This window comes from Saccopteryx bilineata, chromosome 3, assembly GCF_036850765.1.
Source record: "Saccopteryx bilineata isolate mSacBil1 chromosome 3, mSacBil1_pri_phased_curated, whole genome shotgun sequence".
Taxonomy (NCBI): domain Eukaryota; kingdom Metazoa; phylum Chordata; class Mammalia; order Chiroptera; family Emballonuridae; genus Saccopteryx; species Saccopteryx bilineata.
This window is the reverse complement of record NC_089492.1, coordinates 275,510,090-275,529,069: the sequence shown is the minus strand read 5'-3', so window position 1 is coordinate 275,529,069 and position 18,980 is coordinate 275,510,090. Positions and strand designations below refer to the sequence as shown.

General features: G+C 43.9%; 1 protein-coding gene and 2 non-coding genes across 8 annotated transcripts in view; 2 read left to right on the top strand and 1 right to left on the bottom strand.

Moving 5' to 3' along the window:
- The first annotated feature begins 3,612 nt into the window (after nucleotides 1-3,612).
- Nucleotides 3,613-3,688, top strand: TRNAT-GGU (transfer RNA threonine (anticodon GGU)). Its single transcript has one exon. It is a non-coding gene; the product is annotated as a tRNA-Thr (tRNA).
- An 8,375-nt stretch (nucleotides 3,689-12,063) lies between these two features.
- LOC136332652 (U6 spliceosomal RNA) lies at nucleotides 12,064-12,169 on the bottom strand. Its single transcript, XR_010730818.1, has one exon. It is a non-coding gene; the product is annotated as a U6 spliceosomal RNA (small nuclear RNA).
- A 2,634-nt stretch (nucleotides 12,170-14,803) lies between these two features.
- Nucleotides 14,804-18,980, top strand: part of SRRM1 (serine and arginine repetitive matrix 1) — a 37,933-nt gene continuing 33,756 nt past the window's right edge. For all 6 annotated transcript variants that reach the window (XM_066270079.1, XM_066270078.1, XM_066270076.1 and 3 more), the window contains exons 1-2: nucleotides 14,804-14,956; nucleotides 18,298-18,387. In XM_066270079.1, coding sequence (XP_066126176.1) covers nucleotides 14,936-14,956; nucleotides 18,298-18,387 — 111 coding nt within the window. In that variant the 5' untranslated portion in view covers nucleotides 14,804-14,935. The remainder of the gene's footprint in view (nucleotides 14,957-18,297; nucleotides 18,388-18,980) is intronic.

Sequence of the window (18,980 nt, the reverse complement as noted above, 5' to 3'; positions counted from 1 at the left end):
GGCTTGCCTGGTCAAGGCACATATGGGAGTTGATGCTTCCAGCTCCTCCCCCCTGTCTCTCTTTCCTCTCTCTCTCTCTCCCCCTCTTTCTCTCCTCTCTAAAATGAATAAATAAAAAATTAAAAAAAAAAAAAAAAAAAAGAGAGAAAAAACATTAAGATGTGAGCATCCACAAACTTGAATGAAAGAATCTATGAATTGGGCAGTTTGCTTTGTATAATAAGGAACAGAAGGGGAGAGCAAGGTGCTGGTTGCTGACCTCAGCAGAGAGAGTTCTATGGTCTCTTCAACTTCTGGCATACTTCATCTTTGACAATAGACCCTTTCTTTTTTTTTCTTTTTTTTTTAGTGTGTGTGACAGAGACAAAAAGAGACAGGAAGAGGGACACATAGGGACAGACAGGAAGGGAGAGAGATGAGAAGCATCAGTTCTTCATTGCATCTCCTTAGTTGTTCATTGATTGGTTTCTCATATGTGCCTTGACCCAGGGGAATACAGAAGAGTGAGTGACACCTTACTCAAGCCAGTGACCTTTGGGCTTCAAGTCAGCAACCTTTGGGCTTCAAGCCAGTGACCTTTGGGCTCAAGCCAGCTACCCTGGGGTCATGTCTATGATCCCACACTCTAAGCCAGGGGTCCCCAAACTTTGGCCCGCAGGCCACATGCGGCCCCCTGAGGCCATTTATCCAGCCCCCGCCACACTTCCGGAAGGGGTACCTCTTTCTTTTTTTTTTTTTTTTTTGCATTTTTCTGAAGCTGGAAACAGGGAGAGACAGTCAGACAGACTCCCGCATGCGCCCGACCGGGATCCACCCGGCATGCCCACCATGGGGCCACGCTCTGCCCACCAGGAGGCGATGCTCTGCCCATCCTGGGCGTCGCCATGGTGCGACCAGAGCCACTCTAGCGCCTGAGGCAGAGGCCACAGAGCCATCCCCAGCGCCCGGGCCATCCTTGCTCCAAGGGAGCCTCGGCTGCGGGAGGGGAAGAGAGAGACAGAGAGGAAGGCGCGGCCGAGGGGTGGAGAAGCAAATGGGCGCTTCTCCTGTGTGCCCTGGCCGGGAATCGAACCCGGGTCCTCCGCACGCTAGGCCGACGCTCTACCGCTGAGCCAACCAGCCAGGGCCGCTCATAGTTTTTTTTATAGTCCAGCTCTCCAACGGTCTGAGGGACAGTGAACTGGCCCCCTGTGTAAAATGTTTGGGGACCCCTGCTCTAAGCCAGCAACCCTGTGCTCAAGCCAGTGAGGCCACACTCAAGCTGGATGAGCTTGTGCTCAAGCCAGCTACCTCAAGGTTTTGAACCTGGGTCCTCTGTATCCCGGTCTGATGCTCTATCCACTGCACCACCACCAGTCAGGCTAGACGCTCTTCTTATACACTGGTTTTTTCCCACCAAAGACACTTCATTTAATTTATGTAATTTTTCTCTTATATTCAAAACAGACAAAAACTTTTTATTGACCACACTGCCGCCCCTTTCAGGCGCTGCCCACCTCTCTGCTTTTCCTCACAGTAAAATTCTTTCAAAAGTGCTGCCTTGGAGGCTTGGGAACAAAGTGGGTGGGGACAGAATTGAATGAGGGAAGGGCACATAGATGCAGACCTAGTAGAGGGTGGGGGGCACAAGTGGAATGAAACTCACCATTCTTCAGAGGAAGAGAACAGGATCTAGTTTCTATGACACATCATACACGATGTCCAATATATAATGAAATTGTTAGACCTCGCCAAAACAGGAAAGTGTGACTGTAATGACGAGGAAGACCCGTCAATAGAAAGAGACCTGCCAATGACCCAGCATTGGAATTAGCAAAGGCTTTAAGATAGCAATGATAAGATAAATGTGTTCGTGACCTACATTAGCATTTACAGGAGAAGATGTATGTAGTGGCTGAAGAGATAGAAAATTTTAGGAGGTATTTGGAAAATATAAAAGAAGAACCAAATGAAAAAAGAAAAAAAAAAAAAAAAAGAACCAAATGGAAATCCCAAAGCTGACAATACAGTATCTGCAATAAAAAATGCTTTGAATATGATTAACATTATGTTGAATAAGACCAAGGAAATGATCTGCAAACATTAAAACAAGCCAATCGATACCACACCCCAACAGAAAAAAATAAAAGACTGAAAATTTAAAAAAGAACGAAGGAAGGAAGAAATAAAAACAAATTAATATCCAAAGGCAAATAAATTTTCAATCTTTGAGGTTATCTTTTCTACTAGATAAAATTATTTTGTATTGCTATTAGACAGAAATCATTTGCATTGCTTTTATTTTTCTACAAGTTAGTATCTAGCCTTACAGAGTTTTAAAATGTTTTAGTCAATAGTAAATAGTAGATAAAATAAAAGCACTCTCATCTAAGGAATCAGATAATCACTGATAGGGCCTGCTAGGCAATGTCCTGAAACTTTGAAAGGAAAAGCAATAATCATTTTTGCTGATTTCCAAATTTTGGATAGTTTTATTTTAAATATGATTTAAAACAGGCATCCCAAACTACGGCCCGCAGGCCGCATCTGGCCCCCTGAGGCCATTTATCTGGCCCCCACCGCACTTCCGGAAGGGGCACCTCTTTCATTGGTGGTCAGTGAGAGGAGCACTGTATGTGGCGGCCCTCCAACGGTCTGAGGGACAGTGAACTGGCCCCCTGTGTAAAAAGTTTGGGGACCCCTGAAAAAGTTAAGACTGAGAAAAAGGAATGTGGCTTCTAAGAACTTTTTCTTTTTTCCTTCTTTCTCTCTTTTCTTTCTCTTCTCTCTCAAACATTTCTACAACACTTTGTATGTAACAAGCACTATGCTAAACATTTTACAAATATAAATTCATTTAATTGTAGTAAAAGAGAAATTGTCCCAAAAGTGCTTAGGCAATTTTCTGATGAATGTTAACAGAATTAAGACTTATTCTGGAAGCCTGACTGGTGGTAATGCAGTGGACAAAGCATCCACCTGGGATGCTGAGGTCCCAGGTTCGAAACCCTGAAATCGCCAGCTTGAGTGCAAGCTTATCAGCTTGAGTACAGGATCATCAATGTGACCCCAACGTCGCTGGCTTGAGCAAGGGATCACTGGCTTGGCTGGAGCCCCCCACTCCCATCAAGGCACATGAGAAGCAATCAATGAACAACTAAAGTACCGCAACTAGGAGTTGATGCTTCTCATCTCTCTCCCTTCCTGTTTCTCTCTCTCAAAAAAAAACACAACAAAACAGGAATAACTTATTATGGGAAACCAGCTATGTACCTACCTACCCAACTGACTTTTATCTGAGAGTTTTCTAACAAGAGTCTAGTAATCTTAAACAAGCCATTTTTATTTTCTTTATCTGTTTTTTTTTTTTCATTTTAGAGAGGAGGGGGGGCAGAGAGAGAGAGAGAAAGGGGGAGGAGCAGGAAGCATCAACTCCCATATATGCCTTGACCAGGCAAGCCCAGAGTTTCGAACTCTTTATCTGTTTTAACAATGATTGTCCACTTTCTTTTTTCCTATAATAGAGCAACTTAAAAAATTTAGCCTACTAAAATCCTTTTCCCTTATAACAAGATTATAATAAAACTCTGACACATGCTTTAACTAAATTATGTATAAAATCTAATTTTCTTGGCCCTGGCCGGTTGGCTCAGTGGTAGAGCGTCGGCCTGGTGTGCGGAAGTCCCGGGTTCAATTCCCGGCCAGGGCACACAGGAGAAGCGCCCATCTACTTCTCCACCCCTCCCCCTCTCCTTCCTCTCTGTCTCTCTCTTCCCTTCCTGCAGCCAAGGCTCCATTGGAGCAAAGATGGCCGGGGTGCTGGGGATGGCTCCTTGGCCTCTGCCCCAGGCGCTAGAATGGCTCTGGTCGCGACAGAGCGACGCCCCGGAGGGGCAGAGCATCGCCCCCTGGTGGGTGTGCTGGGTGGATCCCGGTCGGGCGCATGAGGGAGTCTGTCTGACTGTCTCCCTGTTTCCAGCTTCAGAAAAATACAAAAAAATAAAAATAAAAATAAATTAAATTAAATTTAAAAAAATCTAATTTTCTTTAATAATACCTATAACAAACCAAGTGATTTAAATGTGACTCTAGCCCTGGCCGGTTGGCTCAGCGGTAGAGCGTCGGCCTGGTGTGCGGGGGACCCGGGTTCGATTCCCAGCCAGGGCACATAGGAGAAGCGCCCATTTGCTTCTCCACCCCCATCCCCCTCCTTCCTCTCTGTCTCTCTCTTCCCCTCCCGCAGCCGAGGCTCCATTGGAGCAAAGATGGCCCGGGCGCTGGGGATGGCTCCTTGGCCTCTACCCCAGGCGCTAAAGTGACTCTGGTCGCCACAGAGCGACGCCCCGGAGGGGCAGAGCATCGCCCCCTGGTGGGCGTGCCGGGTGGATCCCGGTCGGGCGCATGCGGGAGTCTGTCTGACTGTCTCTCCCCGTTTCCAGCTTCAGAAAAATACAAAAAAATAAAAATAAATAAATGTGACTCTACCTTCCTTTCATATCCAGTTGTTATGGCTCAAAGCCTGAAACACTTCCCTTTCCTAGGAGCATGGCCTCTCAGGTCAGATGTTTATGGTAGACATAATACACATACCTGGATTCAGAAGTATCCATGAGGGGGGAAAAAGTGCTTTGTCTTCAGTTCAGACCAGAGTGATCACAGATAACCATCTACCAAGGTGGCAGAATGTTCTTAGAGGTTCAGATACACTGGAAACAAGACTGTCAAATGAAGCTCGGACCTGAGATGTCAGGTCTTGAACAGCTGAAACTGATGCACAAACCTTTAAAAGATAATAAACTAACTCGGTCCTGAAGAACCGGCAGGTAACCCTTTCTTAACCGCACAATCCAGGGGTAGTGGGGCTTTTGGGGGGCCATATTTGGGACCACTTAATTCATTCTGATCCTCATCTCTTGCATTTCCCATAGGTAGCAGTGGTCTTTGTTGGGGACCAACAGCAGATTGCCCAAAGCTTTGAGGGTTTGTGGCTGAAGAGAGGCATCTAGTGGTAGTCTGCAACTGTGAGGGTCCCATTACCTGAGGTCAGAAGCCCTCATTCGTAACTCTGAGGTTTGAAAGAGGGGACTTTGATGGCTCAACCTGGCAGTTGATTGTAAGAAAAGGAAGCCGGGGGTGTCGGGGTGGACGATATGGAGAAGGAGCCTCTGGAAGGATGTGATAAACACTGGTCTTTCGTGGTGAAGGTCTGCAAAGTTTACCAGGGGAAACCAGTAAAGGAACATATATTATCCTCAGAGTCTAAAACAGAAGATTCTGGCCTTAGGAATCAGCTCTCAGGGTTTTAGTGAAAAATTAAAATACTGTTTCCAAAAGTGATGCTCCCTATCAGAATTTCCTGGGGCTGCTTTATTTTTCCTGGGGAAAAAAATGAAGACTTCTGAGTGTCAAAGCTACAAAGTGTCTAAGATGTACAGTGAATTGTTTCACATCCACCTGATGACTTTAACAACAACAAAAAAAAAATGGAACAGACCAGAGGTAGCCTTTTTTTTTTTTTTAAGTGAGAGACTGACAGGGACAGACAGAGAGGGAAAGAAATGAAAAGCATCAACTTATAGTTACATCACTTTAGTTGTTCAACAATTGTTTTCTCATACATGTCTTGACTGGGGGGCTCCAGCTGAGCCAGTGACCCCTTGCTCAAGCCAGCGACCTTGGGCTCAAGCTGGTGACCTAGGGGTTTTGAACCTGGGTCCTCGGTGTCCCAGGTTTATGCTCTAACCCAGGCATGGCCAACATAAGGCCCACGGGCCAGATCCGGCCCGTGTAATGAGTTTTTGTGGCCCATGATTAAATTTTTAATATTCTCCGCTACTTTAAAATCTCAGCTTCTCAGAAGCGAAGCGTCTTTGATTATTGGAAATTGAGATATTTAAGAAGATAGTGCCTGACCTGGAGGTGATGCAGTGGATAGAGCGTTGGACTGGGATGTGGAGGACCCAGGTTTGAGATCCCAAGGTCACCAGTTTGAGTGTGGGCTCATCTGGTTTGAACAAAGCTCACCAGCTTGCACCCAAGGTCTCTGGCTTGAGCAAGGGGTTACTTGGTTTGCTGTAGCTCCATGGTCAAGGCACATATGAGAGAGCAATCAATGAACAACTAAGGTGCCGCAACAAAGAATTGATGCTTCTCATCTCTCTCCTTTCCTGTCTGTAGTGGAATAACCCATTGCATGGCCTTGGATGGGAACACAGCCAACAAGAAAAGAATGTTTTGCTAAGAAAATTGTTTTGTGACTTGAAGGCGGGTCACTGAAACAGGTCTATGTGACTGAAGGCAGTTGCTGGGCTTTTCTCAGTAAAACATTCTCATAAGATTTCTGTACTTTCCAAGGTTATCCCTTAAGATAAGGAGAGGAATGTTGTGGGATCCATAGAAGCAATAGCAATTAATGCCTTCTGATATTATGTTGTTACTAAGCTATCTTGCAGGTGCACTCTATGTATCTTTAAATAAAAGTTACTCTTGATATTATGCCAATTTCTCAGTAAACAAGCTTTTTGAAGTCTTGTGAATAAAATTAGGACACTGCATGAACTCGGGGCCATTTACCTGAGCGAGCGGTGGTCCTTTGCTAGTCCTTGATGATTTCGTCTGCTGATCTCTCTCTCTGAGCCCCCGACTCACAACAACACTGTCTGTGTATCTCTCTCTCTGACTCTCTCTCTGTCTCTGTCAAAAAAAAAAAAAAAAGATTGTGATACGCAGAAAAGAATTCTGCGTGTGACTAATCTAGGGTTAACTTCCAATAATTGGTTGAATGGATTCGTTATACTTATTTATTTTTTTAAAAAATTTCATTATAAAGATTTACAACTTTTGTACTCATCTGTACTCGATATGAACTGTTTGACATTTAGTGGCAATGTGAAACCCACATTCTTTTAGGCGGAGTTTGCCAGTTCGCACCCAAGGTCAAACAATTTGTTATTTTTGTGGTCAAGTGTGCTGAATCAAGTGGCATTGTAGCATAGACAATAGCTGCAGTTGATAACTGAAAATGTGTCCAGGCTGTTTATAAAATGAAATAATTGTTTTATTTGCAATATAATCCTTTCAAGCTCATTCTATTAAATAAATATTGTTTTGATTGATTGCGATACAGTTTGGATATTTATATGGTAGGTAATTATATTTTTATTAAAATAATATTGTATATTAAAATTTTTTTCACTCACATTTATTCATTAAACAAATTACATAGTAAAATTTTGTTTACTTAAACATATCATTTTTGTATGTAACAGTTTTTGATTTAATATTTCGTCTGGCCTGTGAAAAAAGTTTTCTTTCTAGTCTGGCCTGGGGGCAAAAACTGTTGGTCACACCTGCTCTAACCACTATGACACCAAGAGACCACAGGTCACTTTTAAAAACATTCATAGTTTTAATTATAGGATTATTTAACTCAACAAAAGATTATTCAGTATAAAATTTCTAATTCTAATCTATTCTAGACTAATTTTCTTATTAACGTACACTACATTTATACATATTTTTTAGGATGGGATTAAAGACCACAATATCTTAACCTCTAGGTAGATGCTTGTGATGGTCCATTAGCTTGCCTTATAAGTATGGAAATGCCACGGACCAGCACGGCTAGTAATTCTGGGTCTTGAGGGAGAACGGTGCAGAATTAAGGAAATAGACTCACCGTGAAAAGAGGATAGGATCAGGAGGCCTCTTCAATGCTGATGGCAATATCAGAGAGAGCGAGCCCCCGGTCTTTGCTTTATTATATAGCATAGACAATTAAAGCCTTTAATCCAATATACAAATAGGGAAGTCTCTGATACAAAGCCACTCATCTGAGGCATAGATTGGATTCCTCATACATCATGCAACAGTTAAGGGTGTGGAGAAAAGCTTAGTACTGTATTGAAAAAAATCTTAGTATTAAAAGAGTGGGAGAGGCTCAGTCCCAAACGAAGCGTTAGGCTACAATGACCCTGCCAGCCTACAGCCCATCTCCCCCATGGAAGCTCCTCACTCTTTTTCCAGTTGCTGCCTGGGTTTTAGGAGTGGAGGAATGATGGGCACTCATGCTGTGGGAGCAGGTGCCATGGAACTATGACAGCTCAGCCTTCTTATACTCTGTAATATTTTTTTAAAAGATCTTCCCTAGGAATGATGTTATGCACATTCTTGCTATAAATGATTGAGTATAAGCAATTAGAGATGGTTTACTTATTTCTAGTAACAAGTCCTGGCCAAAGAGGTATATTATCCTGAGAGGGTAGAGCGCCATCTAGTGGTTTTTTATTAATTAGGAAAGTATGAGATTCACAAAATCCCAGATTGCTACTTGCCTTATATGTTTGATATTTATATATGCAAAAACTAGAAATTTTCTTATAGCTTTCTGGCCTTCATATAGTTAACTTCATAGTGAATCTTATTATTTATAGGATGGAAAAGTAATAAATTGCCCTGGCCAGTTGGCTCAATGGTAGAGCGTCGGCCTGGTGTGCAGGAGTCCCAGGTTTGATTCCTGGCCAGGGCACACAGGAGAAGCACCCATCTGCTTCTCCACCCCTCCCCCTCTTCTTCCTCTCTGTCTCTCTCTTCCTCTCCCGTAGCCAGGGCTCCATTGGAGCAAAGTTGGCCTGGGCACTGAGGATGGCTCCATGGCCTCTGCCTCTGGCGCTAGAATGGCTCTGGTTGCAACAGAGCAACACCCCAGATGGGCAGAGCATCCCCCTCAGTGGGTATGCCGGGTGGATCCCGGGCAGACACATGCGGGAGTCTGTCTGACTGCCTCCCTGTTTCCAACTTCAGAAAAATACAAAAAAAAAAAAAAAAAAAGAAGAAGAAAGTGGCATGCAATTATCATCGATAATGGAATAAATATGGAGAAAGTCATGAGGAATTTAGGAATCATAAAATTTTTATCTTCTTATTTAAAAATGTGAAGAATGATGACTGCAAAACCCCTAAAATGCTGAGAAACAATTACAGTACTCCTGTACTACAATAAGACTTAAATTGACTACTAAAACTTTTAATAAAATTGTAGTTATACTCATACCTGTTGTTAAAATTGTATGTTCTTCTGCATGATGAACAGCCATGGCCTGGGACATGCTCGGCTCCCTGACAGGCCGAGGGAGAGCTGTAGTGTCCCCACACCCCAGGCCACCACTGCTGGGACTTCTGCTCTGTGGCTGGGCGTCAGGAGTCTGGCCTCATGCTTCTCAGTGTCCACTCTTCAGGGCCGAGGGCGGTTTTCTCCTCTGGCCTGGGGGCCACAACAGGTGACCTCTGATATCTGGCAAGGACTGGGACCCTCTGTCTTCCATGTCCTTGACCCTGCCTGACTCTTGGTCCCTTTATCAGAGGTTTGGCTGGGAAAAGCTCTGATACCCATTTGGGTTCTGGGGCCTATATGTATCTGGCCAGAGCCTGAGTGGGCCCAGGTGGTGACTTTGTAAATAAATTCCCATCATGCCTTTAAAAAAAAAAATTGTATGTTCTTGATAAAACTTTATTCTTTTAAAAAAACTTTATTAATTTTAGTGAGAGCAATGAAGAGAAATAGAAACATTGAATCACTGTTCCACTTATTCATGCATTCATTAATTGATCCTTATTTTATGTGCCCTGACTGAGGATCGAACCTGTAACCTTGGCATATTAAGACGATGCTCTAACCAACTGAGCTACCCAGCCAGTGCTCCCATTATACAGTGTTCATGGGCAAAGAGTTTATTCTTATATCTTTATTTTATGATGAAAATCTTCATTTTTGGAAGAATATTGTTTTTAACACTCAAATATTGTGTCTTTGGACAAAATTTGTATTTTCTCACATCTACTTGTAATATATTTGCCAAAATTTTGTTTGGATACTGAGTATAAATAGAAAAAGACATAGTTTCTATCTTCAAAGAATTTTTCTTGTGGAGGACAGGAATAGAGATGAGCATATATATGCATATATATATATATATATATATATATATATATATATTTAGAATATAGTGGAAAATACACCATGGGAGCATAAAGGGAATATGGGGCTCCAGTTTTGGGAGGTCTGGGCCCAAAGTTTCAAGGGCTCAGTAACTTCCTAAAAGGTAACCAGATGGTAAATACTAAGTCATAAATGCTTCTAGGAAGAAGCCACATCTAAACTAAATTATAAAGGAAGAATCAGAGCTGGCCCATTAAAGGGTTAAGGGTAGAGAAGCAAGGTGGACTGGGAAAAGGAAGAGCAGGAAGGGAGGAAACAGTTGTTCCAGACCAAGGGGACAGAGTATGTGCAAAAATTGTATGTGCAAAGGTCCTGAGGGCAGAGAAAGAATACAGTCCCTTCTAAGTCTGGAAGCATATGAGCTCCTATACCTATATATTTTCAATTACAAATACTGTGGTAGCCAGCTTCCATAATGGCCCTCAGTGATCCTCAGCTGTTAGTATTCATGCAATTGTGTAGTCTCCTCTCACATTGAAAAGAGTACCCTGTGTAACAGATAGGTAGTGTGGAAACTATGGTATACGACTTTGAGGTCAGGTCATAAAAGACATTAAGGCTTCTGTCTTGCTCTCTTTTGGCTCACTTCCTCTGGAGGAAGCCAGTGTCCATGTCGTGACAGTCCTATGGAGAGGTCAACGTGCCAAGGAACTGAGGCCTCTTGCCAATAGCTATATGAGTCAGTCTTTTTGGAAACACATCTTCCAGTTCCATTTGACTGTAGTTTAAGACAGTATCTTTTTTTTTTTTTTTTTTTTTTTTTTTTTTTTTTTGGTGGCAGAGAGAGTCAGAGAGAGGGACAGACAGACAGGAAGGGAAAGAGATGAGAAACATCAATTCTTTGTTGCAGTTCCTTAATTGTTCATTGATTGATTTCTCCTATGTGCCTTGACCTAGGGGGCTATAGCAGACCGAGTGACACCTTGCTTGAGCCAGCAACCTTGGGCTCAAGCTGGTAAGCCTTGCTCAAACCCGATGAGCCCGCACTCAAGCTGGTGACCTTGGGGTCTCGAACCTGGGTCCTCTGCATCCCAGTCCAACACTCTATCCACTGCGCCACCGCCTGGTCAGGCTAAGTCAGTATCTTGACTACATCCTCTGAGAGGCCTTGACCCAGGACCACCCAAATAACCCATTCCAGATTCCTATTACCCAGAAACGGTATGAGATAACAAACATTTATTGTTTTAAGTTGCTAAATGTAGGGAGTAATTTTTTAAAATTGATTTTCAGAGAGAGAGAATAAGAGAGACATTGATTTATTGCTCCACTTATTTATGCATTTATTGGTTGACTCTTGTATGTGCCCCAACTAGGGCACTCACAAACTTGGTGTTTTGGAATGATGCTCTAACCAACTGAGCTACCCAGCCGGGATAAGGAGTAATTTGTTATTAAGCAATAGATAACTAATACAATAACTCATTGATGTGCTCAAAGACACCTTTCAGAGCAAAATTAATCAGCTTTATCTCACCTATTGGATTATTTTAGTCCATAGCTTGTTTGGTAAATTTGTATTTAGTTTCTGAGGTATTTTCAAAGATTGTTAATCCCATTTTATCTAGGAAATACAAAAGAAGAGCTAAAAGGATGAGGCAAGTGATAGAATCAAAAGTGGAAATAATAGCAAAAGCTGAAAGTGATGAGAAAGTAACAAAAACTGTACCTGCCTATGGAATGGTATATTTTCAGTAGAGATGACTTAGGACAAAGGGCAACAGATGAAACTTCAATCAACCTCAATCAACAAGCAATGAGGAAAAGTGGTTAATGAAATGGGGAAATCTCTGAGCCTGTGCCTAGAGGACTGGCACCAAGGTTGTATGACTATTGGGTTTTTGAGGCTCAGAGTTTGGGGACTTAAAGTTCGGACCCAGCAAAGAGCCACCAGGGGCTCCAGGGGGTTGCTCCTCGGGCTTTAAGACCTATTTTGATCTTCACAGTGTCAAAGTGAGCAGGGGATGGTGCCTGCAGATACCCCTTACAGCCAAGTAGTTCTCCACTGCACCTGCAGGGAGGAGGCTTATCTGCTTCAGCAGAGTTCTCTTTCACTTTTCTTTTTTTTAAAAAACAAAACAAAACAAAAAAACCCAGACTGTTTCACAAATTTGTGTGTCATCCTTGTGCAGGGGACATGCTAATCTTCTCTGTATTGTTCCAATTTTAGTATATGTGCTGCTGAAACAGCACTTTTTCTTTTTTAACTAGGAAACAAACTTATTTCAGTAGCGCTATGCATCAAACTACAATAAATGTACAATAAATAGATGTTATGGCTAGAAGAGATTCGTTCCCATTAACCAAGGAAAGGGTTTAATGTCAGTAAAGCTAAATTTGGTTTATCTTTCATTTTGAAGATAGCTTAATCTTCTCTGAAGATAAGGCAGTTTTCTTGAAAAAAATGTTTTGTTAATGGGAATGGTGTCTCTGGGAGTCCTCAAATCTTACTGCAATGGCTTTCTGAAAGTTAAACTCTTCTTCTATGAGACTCCAAAGCCTTTGGAGTTGGGTAGCTAGAAGATGAATGAATGTTCTTGATGCCAACCTAGAATGATGATTAATTTTTTCATTCATTCAGCAACTATTATGAATGTGTTTATAGGAGGCACTGTTCTAAACTCTGGGACTACAACAGTGAACCAGACAAAAATTCTTGCCCTCATTGAGCTTACATCCTAGTGAGGGGAGATAGACAATAAAGAAACTAAAGCCCTGCCTCGGTAGCTCAGTCCCCATATAGCAGGGGTCAGGAACCTATGGCTCGCGAGCCAGATGTGGCTCTTTTGATGGCTGCATCTGGCTCGCAGGCAAATCTTTAATTAAAAAAAATAATGTTGACCTGTGGTGGCTCAGTGGATAAAGCGTCAACCTGGAAACACTGAGGTTGCCGGTTCAAAACCCTGGCTTGCCTGGTCAAGGCACATATGGGAGTTGATGCTTCCTGCTCCTCCCCCTTCTCTCTCTCTCTCCCCCCCTCTCTAAAAAAAATGAATAAATAAAAAAAGTAATGTTAAAAATATAAAACATGCCTGACCAGGCGGTGGTGCAGTGGATAGAGCGTCGGACTGGGATACAGAAGGACCCAGGTTTGAGACTCCGAGGTTGCCAGTGTGAGCGCAGGCTCATCTGGTTTGAGCAAAGCTCACCAGCTTGGAACCAAGGTTTCTGGCTTGAGCAAGGGGTTACTCAGTTTGCTGAAGGCCCGTGGTCAAGGCACATATGAGAAAGCAATCAATGAACAACTAAGGCGTCTCAATGAAAAACTGATGATTGATGCTTCTCATCTCTCTCTGTTCCTGTCTGCCTATCCCTCTCTCTGACTCTCTCTCTCTGTCCCTATAAAAAAAAAAGACAGGAATTTGCAAAAAAAAAAAAAAAAGCATTTAAAAATATATAAAACATTCTCCATTCATTTCCAACCGCTTATGTTCATGGTTGCGGGTGGCTGGAGCCAATCATAGCTGTCCTTCAGGACAACACCAAATTTTTATTGGATAATGCATAAGGTATACGGGTCATTGTATGGCTCTCATGGAATTACATTTTAAAATATGTGGCGTTCATGGCTCTCTCAGCCAAAAAGGTTCCTGACCCCTGCCGTATAGGAAGGTTGTGGGTTCCATCCCCAGTCAGAGCGCATACAAGAATCCACCAATGAGTGAACAAGTGGAATAACAAATTGTTTTCACTCTCTAAAATCAGTAAATAAAAAAATAATTTAAAAAATAACACTAAGGCTGCGTCCTCAAGAAAAGGAAAGAGACTGCCATCCACTGAGGCAGGGGAGTCTTTGGGAGGAGCAGAAGGGTTGGGAGACAGGGGCAGGAATTGGGAGTTCAGTTTCTAGGTCATGTTTAGTTTGTGCTATCTATCCAACTGGAAATGGCAAGCGGGAAGTTGCCTATACGAATCTGAAGTTCAGGAGAGAAGCCAGAGCTGGACATAAATGGAAATCAGCATGTGGTAGGTCTTCAAGGCTATGAGAGTGAACACATAATTTCAGGTGTGATAAGTGCTGTGAAGGAAAAGCAGGAGGAGGCGAGTGTCTGCGTGTGTTGGGGATGGGGGAAGAAGCATCCTTTACAAAAGATGGTCACAGAAGGGACACGTGCTTTCCCCCAAACTTCATCCAATGCTGAAGGCCCTCGCAGGTAGAGTCCAGCCCTGAGGCCCGAGGGGGAGGCCGTCCCGGGTGCCGCTGGCTTCCCCGTCCGAGCCCTGTCCAACAAGCAGCCCCGGGGCCACGGCTCATCAGCTTCCGGCTGGTTAGTGTAGTTCCCCGGCAATCGAAACCGAAACTCGTCTAATAGACATTTTCAGCTTCTTCCAAAACCAGTGAGTTGTGTGGAGGCGAAAGACCGTGCAACTGGGCCAGAAGGCGGATTTCGTTGTACTACAGAGCTCGACTACTTTTTAGAGCCGATCTAATAAATGGTGAACTCGTAGAACCACTACAACGACAATTTTTATGACAGAGGAGGCCGCAGGATCCTCTTCCGCGTGCCGGCCGCCTCTTCCTAGCGTCACTCTGAGGTAACAGTCTTTCTCTTCAATCACTCCTCTGGGCGGGAGGCCTCCCAACACTACACTACGGGTGGAAGGATGGATCAAGCCACATTGGGTGAAGAAGGCAGATCACGAGCCACAAAAGGATTCGCAGGGCGGGGCGATCGATAACTGTCTCTTGCTCCTACTGGTTACGGTCGCGACGCTCTCCTCCCAGACTGGCGGCTGGGGAGCCTCGCAGCCGGACAGCAGCCCGCCCCCTGTGCGCGCGTGAGCACGCCCGGCGGGCGCGCCCCGCACTGAGCAGGCGCGGCCTCGTGTCCGCTGGAGGGGCGAGTTAAGCGGCGCGCTCTGCGTCCCAGCGCTCGGCTTTCCCTGCCGGTCCCGCCCTCCGTCGCGGCGGCGCGGTGCACCTTGGGATAGGGAGCGATCTCCGAGCGAGGCAGCAAGATGGACGCGGGATTCTTCCGCGTAAGTAGAAGCGCGGGGATCTGGAATGAGCTGAGGGCCTTATCGGGAAGGCCCGGCAGAGGGTCTAAAGTCGGGGCGGGGTGGCCAGAGAGGGGAGATATCGAAGGTTCTGAGGATCCTCAGTGCCAGCGGACGCTGCCCCCCTGCCTTGCGGCGGAGACCGGTGCGCCCCTGCGCAGTCTCCTCCTTCGGGATCGTCCCCCGTACGCGGCGGCGACGGTCGCCGGAAAATGGCGGCGGGAATGGGCCGAAGCGGTACTTCGCCGCACGCCCGCCTGTCTGGCGGGGCCTGCAGGCGGGGCCACGCGCTCCTGTGGGTTCTGGGGCCTAGCGGAGCCAGAGGAGGAAGTCCCGGGTGGGACGGCGGAGGGAAGCCCTGCGGTGACTGGCGGCCGGAGGATCCTGGACGGTAGTTTTGGGGAAGAGCGTGATGGACAGGGCAGGAAACGGCGTTGAGCGTCTCCTGCGAGAAAGCGAGCGCCGCCCCCTCTCCCCCCGCCCCTGATTTTACCCCTTCGTGAAAGCGCGGGGTCAGAGTTCGCCCGAGCTCCCGCCCAATTTGATATCCCTTCAGGGAGGGGAATTCAGATAATCTGTAGTTAAAACGTTTGAATAGGAGACCCTTGGGGCCCGAAGGTGCAAGAAAAAGTATGTGCGTGTGTGGAGGGAAACGGGTTTGGAGTGGATCGACTGCTCTCCTTCCCGCTCGCTACCTTCCCCCGTGTGTTTTACTATTGAAATCCGCTGGGAAAGGTGCTCGTGGCTAGGTTCCCCTCGGGTTACGCACCCATCACCTGCAGGCGGGCAAGTGAACCTCGCTGTCGTTGGTCCTCGGGGCCCAGACTTTATCAGGCTGGTGCAGGAGCCCGCTTGTCCCCATGATGCACTCCTGTAAGAAATGAGCACCCAGTCGAGATCTAGATGGGTGGGAAGTGACGCTAATGGCATTAGAGTTTGCAGATTCTTTTAGTGCAAAACGGACCATAAAGAGATCGGTTGGTTTAAGTCAAAATCTGTACTTTGCAATGTAGGTTGGCTCTCTCCACTCCAGGAGCATATGATACGTGTTTGTATATGTGTTTTTAAAGTTGAAAGAAGTGGAAGATTGGGACCCGATTAATTTTATTAAGAAATCTCTTGATACTCCTAAGCTCTCGCTGAAATCCTTTAGTCTTTTAATGTGTCGTTTTTCCACCAAAAGCTGCAATATTATGCCATGCATTTTACTTAAAACAGCCAGTTATTTAACTGTACTTAGGTTATGCAAACAATACTGTGTACTGTATAATGATCATTTTAATTGAGAGAGCTTAGGCCCTGGCGGGGTAGTTCAGTTGGTTAGTGCGTCGTCTTGATACACCAAAGTTGAGGGTTCAGTCCCCAGTCAGGACACATACAAGAATAAGCAATAAATGCATAAATAGGTGGAACAACAAATTGATGTCCTTCTCTCTCCCCCCCTTCTCTGAAGTTAAAAAGAGAGAGCTTATCAAATTTTTCACACTGCTCTGAACTCCCCATTTTGCAGTTTTCATCAAAGTATTATGTGGTAAATACTCAATATTTTCTGTGGTTCAAACCTAATATTTTAAAACAAAAGATTGTTCTCCTGATACTTTGTTTCCCTTGGAAAGGAGTTCCAATAGAAAAAGAGCAAGGTGGTTGATAAATTTAAAAGCGAAGTTTACTTTTGGCATTGGGAGGAATCTGGGAGGAACGGGTGCAATTTTTTTATATACTTCCTACAGTTCCTTAGAAGAGTTGACTAGATTTAAGCTCTGAGTTAAAAGATTTTAGGACAGTTACATTTTTTATTTTAAAAGTTTTAAAATTTATTGATTTGAGAAAGAGTAACATTGTTCCACTTATTTATGTATTCGTGGTTGATTCTTGTGTGTGCCCTGACCCGGGTTGGAATCCACAACCTTGGTGTATGGGAACTAACTACACTAACCAACTGAGCTATCCAGCCAGGGTAGGCAGTGATCTTTTTAGTACACTGCCAATCAAATAGTAAACTGAATTTTTCAGATACGATAGAAATGATAGCTTTTATTTGCTGAATTTTTGCCACATGCCAGTTACTTTATATGTGTCATTTCTGATATATACAACCCTGTAAGGAAACATACTCAAAAAGGTAAAGTAACTTGTTTTGAGGTTGTATGGCTTAAGTAATGACAGAATTGGGCCCTGGCCAGATAACCAGGTTGGTTAGAGCATTGTCCCCGTACACCAGGATTGTGAGTTCCATCCCTGATCAGGGCACAAAGAAGAATCAGTGAATTCATAATAAAGTGGAGCAACAAATTGGTGTCTCTCTCTCTCTCTCTCTCCCTCTCTCTCCCCCTCTTTCCCTCTCCCTCCCACTCTAAAATCATTAAATAAAAAATTTAAAAAGAGTAATAGAGGTAGGTTTTTCCCCCTTTTTTATTGAATTTATTTGGGTAATACTGCTTAACAATGATACAGGTTTCAGGTGTACAAATGCACAGTGTGTCATCTATACACTGTATTGTATGTTCACCACAAGTCTCCGTCCATGATCATTGAGTCCCTCTACCCTTCTCCACCTCCTGCTACCACTCCTCCCTCAGAGTTGGGATTTTAATCTAGGTACTTTACTTTCCCAAACAAAATTTCCTTGACAATTTTTCTAAGTGATAATGGCCAACTCCATGAACCAGTCAGATTTCATATCACGTGGCCAGTTTTTCCATATTGGGCCAGTGGGAACAACAAAACAAGACTAATTAGTAATCACTTGATGGTGTAATGTAGTATTTGTAAATTAATTTTTTCAGATTCTTTGCTAATATTAAGTTCTTTAAGGCAAACTTATATTTTTCATGCATTTTAAATTCTTAAAGTTGTCATATAGAACACAGGCCTTGGGTGTTCTTTTTTCCCTTTTCCCCATTTATATGCATTGCTACAATATTTTGCAGACATGCTACTGGATTTCAAAAGAGGGTGGAACTTAATGGTCTTGTTTGAAAGGATGTATTAAACATAGTAAATTTTTCAGTGTGCTTTTATTTAAACAAGTCTTAAGTGTCTATTAGCATAGAAAAAGGTATAAAAAGATGTGGGAAAAGTGTTAGCATTATGCTATATACTGCTATATTTTGACTTGACAGCATGTGTTTTGTAATTTTTAAATATAGTCACTTTACAAAATGCTACATTGGTAAAAATATATACATTCTGCACCTACAAATATTAGCTATAGTGGTTCTTTCAATATTTACTTGGTTATCCTGTTTTGATTAATGGTCATAAGCCATCATGAACTTAACTTTGAACTGTTTATTAATTAAAATGTGTTTCTCTTCCTGCAGGGAACAAGTGCAGAACAGGATAATCGGTTCAGTAACAAACAGAAGAAGCTACTGAAGCAGCTGAAATTTGCAGAATGCCTAGAAAAAAAGGTATTCTTCTGGATAAAGCTGTTTTGTACTTGTATAGCAGAGTTCATTCAAACGTTTTGGGATTATTTTGGAGATACACTGTAATATGAATGCTAAGGAAACATATTAAATATTTTTCACCTTTTAGCAACAATATATACACACAGAGATTAGTAGCACCAGATAAGAATGAGTCAAATTATATCATGCTACACAAGAGAAATTCATAAGCTAAAAGGAACTTTGTTAGATAAAGTCCCCCCCCCCTTTTTTTTTTAATTCATTTTTTCATTTTTCCGAAGCTGGAAACGGGAGGCAGTCAGACAGACTCCTGCATGCGCCCGACCAGGATCCACCCGGCATGCCCACCAGGGGGCGATGCTCTGCCCCTCCAGGGCATCACTCCTCTGCATCCAGAGCCATGCCAGCGCCTGAGGCAGAGGCCACAGAGCCATCCTCAGCACCCGGGCCATCCCTGCTCCAATGGAGCCCCGGCTGCGGGAGGGGAAGAGAGAGACAGAGAGGAAGGAGAGGGGGAGGGATGGAGAAGCAGATGGGCGCCTCTCCTGTGTGCCCTGGCCGGGAATCGAACCCGGGACTCCTGCACGCCAGGC